Here is an 8,565-nt window from a genome sequence, read left to right on the forward strand (position 1 = left end):
AGTCATCTACTTTTGGGCATTTGGGCTGCTTCCATGTTTTTCCAATTGTAAATAAAGCAGCAATAAACATGGGGGTACAAGTATCTTTTTCGTAGTTCATTGCTATTTTTAAAGATCAAATCAATTGTCCACAACAAAACCTTACCACAAGAAGAAATTGCCCAATAAGGCTGCCTTTGCATTGGCTGGCAATCTGGCTCCAAATGAGGATACACCCAGCTTGGCATTCTGCATCTGCTTCTTGAGGAGGATGAAAACTGATGCCCTCATGGTGGTTCCAAAACATAAAGCTCTCACTGTCCAGCACAAAATAAAATCAAATTGCAGGGGGAGGAGAAGGGCAGTGACACAGAGCTGACCTTGTAGATAGAAGCACTTGCCAAGTAAGGGAGATAACTTTTTTTTAAGAAATCCCCCTTAAAAATTTTTTAAGAAAAAATTTTTAAGAAATTATTACTGCTGACACTGTCATAATTTTCTAGCAGAAAGAGCATTTTCACGTCAGAGAGTAAAAAAAAAATGTCATTTTTTTTTTTAAATCATGTCGGTGACCCTTCTCCATATACTGACTGGATCAATATGCACTAAGTATGCAATGCATGGCGTGACTAATGCAGTACGGTCAGCTACCTGGACACAGGGCAGACTATATGTCCCAAGTTTCCTCAAGTTAGGTGTGACAGATTTCCAGACAATGAAATGAGGGTGACCTATGTGACTTCCAACCAGGACCCTGAAGGAAAGTATAGCCCTTCCTCCTCTTTACCTTCTGTGGCAGGACAATGACACCCAGGATGACCTTAAAAGCCAGGTGCTGAAAAATGGAGAACCTCCATCAGCCTGGAGCCCTCAATAACTGTGGGGAGCAAAACACAGCTCCCTCCCTTTAAATTCAAGATATTTTGTCCCATAAGATAAGAGACATATATTTCTAATATGTTTACACCATCATCTATTTTGGGATGATCATAGCACATAGGCACATATGTGATTTAATTTAAAATATAGGTTATAAATCAAAATAAAAAGACCAACAATCCAGTATTTTTTAAAGGAGAAAATGAATGGATAATCAACATACCAACCAATATGAAGAGAAACTCAGCATCACTGGTGAACAGAGCCAAATGAACTAACAGGACAGTGAGGGGGCCTTCCTGATGGCACAGGGGTTAAATTCTCAGTGCTATCAAACAATCACCAGCCATTGCAGATGAGTTTGAAAGCCGGACAGGGAACTAACCCACATGGCACAGCAGACCTCTCCTGTCTCACCCAACACTCCCCTCAGCAGTGTATTTCAATAGATATGCATGTTCTTTCTGCTCCCCACTCTGTTTTTGGTGAATCCTCTGAAGCACCCCCTCCACACACATACACTTCTGGCCTACACCCAGTTCTTATATGCATAAATAAATCTAAAAGAAAAAAAAATCACAGCAAGATACTACTTCACACCCACCAGAACAAGTTAAATTTAAAGACTGGTAACACCAAAAGTTGGCAGGACGTGGAGAAAGCAAACTATTGTATCGTGTTAATGGAGTATGAAGTGGTATAACCACTTTGAGAAAGGACTTAGCAATTTCTCATATGTCACACACCCTATGACCCAGCAATTCTTACTCCTCGGTGTTTCCTAAGAAAAATGGAAGCATATATGCACAAAAAGAGGTATCTGACTTTTGAGAGCAGCTTTATTGATAGCAGCCAAACACTGGAACTCGTCCTGGTGTCCAGCAACAGCACAGATAAATAAATGCCTAATCATACAACAGAAAACCACTCAGTAATAAAAAGAGCAAATCACTGATAAATTCAACATGAATGAATCTTAAAGCATTTTTCCTTTTTTGAATCTTAAAACATTCTTGTTAAATTATAAAGAGTTACACAAAAAGATATACAAATTGATGGTTTATAAAGAGAAATCAAGACAGTAAGTCCCTAGGTAAGATTACAAGAATTTCAGGAAACAAGTGGGACTATCCAGGATGACTTTACTACATCTTGCCAAGAGGATGGGATTCACAGGTATATGTATTTATTAAAATGTCATGGAGTAGTACATTTAATATCTTTGCATTTCATAGTACATGAAATTACCTTGAAAGCATATATAAACATTGAATTCTGTTCATCTGCATGCTTAGTGTTAGGGGCAAAGTCAACTAACTTACTCTAAAATCAACCCTCCCAAAAAGGGGCTCGTGAATGTACAAAAAGACAGATGAAATAATATATAATAAAAGTGAGATGTTCACAGTAGAATCTAGATGGTGGATCTATGGGTGTACACTGCACAAAATTCTTTCAACTTTTCTCAATGTTGAAATTTTTTATAATAAAAAATTGGAAAACTATACAGACTATGTGACGCATGCAAAATTCCTTTGGGAGCATCTTGAGAAGAAGAGTAACCTCAAAGAAATAAGCAGCTTTCACTCAGAATAGCTGAGGATGAGAAACAAGACATCAATGTGACTCAAAAAGGACAACTGACACAGTGTAGAGTGTAGAGACGCCGCAGGCAGAGGTAACAGCAGTATTTCCACTGTGAGCCCACCAATTATAGATGTGCTTTGTGGGTGCAGTTTCTCAAATGACGAAGTAGGTCCAGTAAATTAACAGCAGGATCTTAATGATTTAACAACAGTTAATGATTCCCTCAAACAATGAAGTCAAGCTAGTTTTTGAATAAAGAGGAGTCCCTTAAAAATGATAAAGCTTTGTTTGAAAACTTTTCAGATTTTTCCCTATTCACCAACTACTCAAGAAAACTTCAGTGTGAGTCAAGACTTGGCCATAACCGAGTATGAAGAGCCTGAATTCCAAGAATCTGAGTTCTAATCTTGACTCTGCCACTAACCTGCATGTCTTGATTAATAAGACTCTAGAACTCATAAAAAAAAAAAATTGAACTACCCAAGAACATCACAAAGGACTGAATGAGAGATTTTCCAAAGTCCCTAGAGGAGAACAGCAGCCTTCTCACAGACAAGAAACCATCAAGGAATCCATGGGTGCTTACTATTAACACCGTGGTTTTAAGAAAGAGAACTGGGCACAGCCCTAATCTCTCTGCTATTAACCAGCAGCTCTGGGAGCTGGGCAAGTCCCTTAGACCCTCTGGGCCAATCTGTGGCAAGAACACTGCGACTTGATGTTTTCTCTTCTAATTCAACCACCTTGGAGTGCCCTTTAAGGCTCTTCACCCCTGGGGAGACGACAGAAATGCTTCACCCACTGCAAGTGAGCTAAACCCTACTCATCATTAAAGCCCTTGCTCAGATAGATGTCACCTGCTCTGGGGAGCCAGTAAGTCAAGTCAGACACTGCCTTTACACCTTACAGATAACCTGTACGAAGAGTCCTCACCACTGTCACGGTCATCAGCTGTTGATTACCGTAGTCAAGTCTTCGAACAAGACCTTGAGCTTCTCAACATAGCTGTGACATCATTCCAACTTATTATACACCTGGTCCCTGCACAGGACTCATCATACGCAGGTTCTCAAAGAAAAGGCATGAAGAAATGCATCAATCGACCCCTAGTGTCGCTCTGGCTCTAACATGCCAGCCAGGCTTGACGTTTTCAAATGCAAAGAAATAATGGCTACATCATTGTTTTGTTTCGTCGTTTAATGCTGTTCGTACTAAGTAGTAGTCACCACCATGGCTGCTGGGGACACCGAGATGGTAAAACATTGTCCCTGCCCCCACTGCGCGAGCAAATATTAAAACTTGTAGTTACTGTTTGAACAAGGTTAACGCTAGATTAAGCCAGTTCCCTCTTCCCCCATACTTCTCCCTTGCAGCTGCAGCTCGCTGCCTCTTTCCCCCACGCACCTTCATTCCTCCCCTAAAACTGTGACCTCTGTCCTAGCTGGCAAAAGTGCAAATTTCAGTGCCAAGCACGCGCGCCCTGCCACTGACAAGTCCCGCAGGCCCAGAAACTTCTCCCCTCCTCCCCGGGAATGTAACAGTCCATCTGCACCGCCCCCCGCCGCCCGCGATCAGTGGTACAGCCCCCCGGTCGCCCGGAAAGCCAGGGCCGTTATCGCCGACGCCCAGGCTCTGTGCGTGACTTTGGCGCGGGCTCGAGTTGCTTAGGGTGTACCTGCGAGGCCCGCTGCTCCTTCCAGTTCTTCATCTGGTCGCTGGCCGGGTCCCGGGAGTCCGCCATGGTGTCCGATCGGCGTCACAGAACGTCGCAGGCGACCTCCGAGCACGCGTCTCCACCCTCTACAGGCGACTAGATGTGCGGCCCCGCGGCTAAAGTAGGCGACTTCAGACTCCAGGCGGCTCCGCCCCGGCCCGCCCCCTCGGCAGGGCGCCTCCTGATTGGCCGCTCCCGAGGCGCTGGGACGCCAAGTAGGGGAGGAAGCAGAGGGCCGAAGAGCAAGGACTCGGGAGGGAAGGGGAGCTGACGACCTGGGGCCACTGGGATTGGATTAGGGTGCCCCGCCTCTCCGCGCCACACCCCCTAATCGAAGGACTCAGGACGAGGCCCCACCTCTGGGGACCTGACTCCTCTGGTTATCTACTTCCCACTGGCCCCTTCAGGACTGCAAGTTAGTGGGCAGGTTTGCTGAAGAAATGGTTAAGCCCTGCTGAGTTGGGCTTTGAACTGTATTAATATGTTCGCAGTTTTCTAAAAGTCAGAACTGCTGGGTTGAATTCTTCTGTGCAAGGCGAAGCTTTGGCATACCCTCGTGTAAGTATTGATTGCAACAAGGATTGATGGAATTTGGAATAAATAAATGCAAGCACTGATTCTGCAATTAAGTATAACCATTAATCTTACTCTCAAATGGTACTTTGTTTTTTCCTTTATCACGGACACTAAGCACAGAAAAAACGTGCCTTTAAAAAGAACAGAAAAATGAAACATTGTCAAGTTCTGACTGGTCTTAATAATGTAAAATCCAAGGAGGAGAGTCCCATATTTTGAGTATCTGCTATGTGCTAGACACTGCCAGACGTCTGCCACATTATATAGTTTAATCTTTGCAGCAATCCTTTGGTGAAAGTTTTGGGATATTCCATCTTAAATGTGAAGAATCTGCAGATTAAGAGAGATGAAGGATCTTACCTAAAACTTAAAAGCTAGCTAAGGGTCAGATCTTGGGCTCATGGTTTCAGAGCTGAACCCTGAATCACTGCTCTCCTGCCTTTGTTAGTGGAAGAACTTGATAGCTAAGAAGATACCTTATTAGTCAGCAGATTCTGTTTCTGAGTATATGCTATGTTGCTAGTACCATGGGACTATACTGTTACCAAGAAATGAATAAAACAGACAACTTCTGCACCAATCTTCACTGAGCCTCTCCTATTACTGATGCACACAGAGGAAGGTCTTTGGGGGATTTGGTGAGTTGGGGTCAGGATACACACACACAAACACATTATAGGATCAGGTTATATGTGTGTGTGTGCTCATATATACAGGTTGTGTGTGTGTGCGTGTGTGTGTGTGTCTCCTTAAAATAAAAAAGTGGTATATTTTTCATTTTGGCAGGATTGGCATAATAGCCTATGTGGGTTGTATATCCATGATTCCTGAAATCTCTCTGTCCCCCAGCTAAAACCCCATTTCTGATGTCTGTTCCACCTCTCCGTCTGTCTAACTCGCTGCATTCTTTTGGATGCCTGAGGTCTAACTCTTCCTTTTCTTGTATTTTCCAGAAGCAAGAACAGAATTTTCACTTACCCTTCTATCTCTACCCATATTATTTATTTTAGGAGAAGGTAGAACAAGTGGTTATGCTCCTCTGCTAACTCTACCACTTCCTTGCTGTGTGATCCTAAGCAGATTAACGCCTCTCATACCTCGGTATTTTCCTACATAAAAGCAATGTAAGAATCGTGCCTACTAGTTATCAGTGGGGTATGTACAGTTTAAACACTGGCTGGTACTTAAAAAGGTCCTATAACTGCTCTTCATTTTTACTTTTCACACTTCCTTAACTTTCTAAGCTTTTTTACTAATTACTTAAGATGGTGTGATTTCCTGCCTCGCTAAATAAAAACAACCTGGAGAGATAAGCAGGTGCTTGGGAAGAGGTACTCAGCCCCCATGTGCATTGGAAAGGTGCCAAATTTGGCTAGTTTTAAAAACTGCAATAATGTAGTTCCCCAAATTTTAGCCCCAGATGAGAAGAATTTTGAAATACCCCATGTCTTCAAAGAGCCATGTTAAAAGTAAACTAGTAAAGAGCCATGTTAAAAAGTAAGACATTTAGTAAGTTATTGACTAGCTTGTTGCTATAATCAAATGATTGAATGTTTCCCCCACCCTCCTTTCAGTTGCTAGGATTTATCTTTAAATACCGTGATATATAGAAATATGCCATCGTCTTCGTAGTTCTCAACTGTTGAGTTTGTTTTCAATAAAACGACGTAGGATGACTGGTCATATGATGTAGATATTTCAGATGTTCTTGATTTTACAAAAGTGTGATATTAATGACTTCAGTGATAAAAGTTCAATTTTCAAGTTCTTTGGAAAAGCAACCCACAAATTTATCTTTAATGGCCTTTATTTTTTTCTTCATTACACTAAACACAGTAGTGGAGACACTATTAACAGTGTAATTTGGCTGATGTTTTTGCTACCCACGCCATCCACACTTGCCACTGAAGTTTAAACTCCACCAGGACTGCGAGGACTGGGACCGTGCTCTCTGCTGTATTTATTGAACACTTATTCTCTGTCTCAACTTTTTGTGTTGATTTGCTCAGTTAACTCTCCCAGCATGCAGGTTCTATTTTCATTCTTAGTCCATCGGTTTGGAAACTGAGGCATAAAGAGCTGGACTAAATACCTTGCCTGGGGCCTCCCTGGCAGCTCAGCCGATTAAGTGTCTGTACTATAAAACTATGGCAGCTGGGGCAGCACAGGTTTGCTCCCCAAAGACCTCTCCTGTCTTGCCTGCTGCTCCCCTCAACAGTGTATTTCAGTCACCTGTTCTGTTCTCCACTGTGTTTCTGGTGATCCTCTCATCCCGCCACCTCTGGACTATACCCCAGTTCTTATATTCATAAATAAGTAAATCTTTCTTTTAATTTTTTTTAAATAGTTTGCCCAAGGTTGCACAATTATTCAGAGAAAGAGTCAGGATGCTAGCCCTGTTTGTTCATCTCCAGAGTCCATAGTTTGTTGAATAAATAAATGTTGAAAGACTCAACATTTAACTAAGAAAAATAATAAACACAGTTAATAAAAAGAGACTAGAGTCATGTATTGACCTTTGTTCTGTCTATAAACATTGTCCTGTGGGGTGGGGGGGGTGGGGTCTGTTTCCATTACTGTTGTTTTTCTCTATTTCTTTACTGTTGGTTTATATTTTAAAGGAATTGTTTCCAATGATAGATAAATGGAAAAACAAGACAGTTTCAAATCATGTCCTATCCTGTATGTTGACATAAGGTTTATGCTTCCAAGTAATGACAAATGAATTTATATTGCTTACATAGGTAGAAGTTATTCATCGGTTTAATAACTATAATTTAGTTTAAGTGAAAACACTTCTGAAAATCAGCCCTTCTTTGGAATCGAAACCTGTTTGGTTCCCAGAGATAATTCCAAATTTTGGTTCAGTGACAAATTTCATCCCAGATTTATTTATGTTTATGAATATAAACACATAAGCATTTTTTAGGTGTTGAATAAGATCATATTTTGGAAAATGCCATTTTTGTGATTATTCAAGAAATAAATAAACACAAAGGAAGAAAATACCCTGGCACAAAGCATAATGTCCTTAGCCCAGATCTAAAACCAAGCTTACAAAACAGTCCATCTTAAAAGTGTTCAAAAGAAACGCTGGCCACTCAGCTTTTGCTGGTCACAGAACTTCTATAGGCAAATTTTCTTTCCTCAGTATTTGGGAGAAAAGAATGAATAGAATGAGCTCTGTCTTGTTGGATGACATGTATACCAAGCAGCAGGAGAAAAGACATTAAATGAGATATTTATTGATTTCTAGTCTGATTCCATCCACTGTCTGGAAGGCTCAGGATGTTTTGTATATTTCAGTTTAACCCTCTTCACTCTGACCTTGTGAAGTAAAACTGGGGAGAAGGAAAACAGAGGGAAATGAACAAAACATAAGGAAAAAAGGTGGGTCCCCATCCAGAATGTCCTTGAAGGAAGAGCAGTGAACACCACCACAGCTACATGTTTCCAACTCACCCAGCCTCACTGGCAGGAGAGGGGGCAGAATTTAACCTTTACAATTGACTGTGCTTTGTAAGTGGTAGAGGCAGATGCCTCTGCAAGCCATGCCTGTGTGCTTTCCATATTCGCTCCCACCTTAACAGGAATAATTACTTAGGAGGAAGCAGCCCAGTTGTCTCAGGGTCTGACAATGGCCACAGTTGGAACTATCCTGAGGGGAACTCCATGTGTCTTTTCTTCCCAGGTCCCAGTCTCCATGACTGAACTGGGTGTTCAAGAAAAAGAAAACACAAGAACCAGAATTTGGACTTTGTTGTTAACATTTTTTTTTTTTTTAAGTAATGTGTGGCTTACTAGTAGAAGCTTGGAAAATGCTTGGAATA

At 41.6% G+C, this 8,565-nt stretch overlaps 1 protein-coding gene across 1 annotated transcript in view; it reads right to left on the reverse strand.

The window, feature by feature from the left end:
• Positions 1 to 4,285, reverse strand: part of CAT (catalase) — a 29,572-nt gene extending 25,287 nt beyond the window's left edge. Inside the window, exon 1 of the mRNA XM_004682933.2 lies at positions 4,121 to 4,285. Coding sequence (XP_004682990.1) covers positions 4,121 to 4,186 — 66 coding nt within the window. The 5' untranslated portion in view covers positions 4,187 to 4,285. The remainder of the gene's footprint in view (positions 1 to 4,120) is intronic.
• Between the last annotated feature and the right edge of the window lie 4,280 nt (positions 4,286 to 8,565).

This window comes from Condylura cristata, unplaced genomic scaffold, assembly GCF_000260355.1.
Source record: "Condylura cristata isolate star-nosed mole 26May11 unplaced genomic scaffold, ConCri1.0 scaffold00015, whole genome shotgun sequence".
In the NCBI taxonomy this organism is placed as follows: Eukaryota; Metazoa; Chordata; class Mammalia; order Eulipotyphla; family Talpidae; genus Condylura; species Condylura cristata.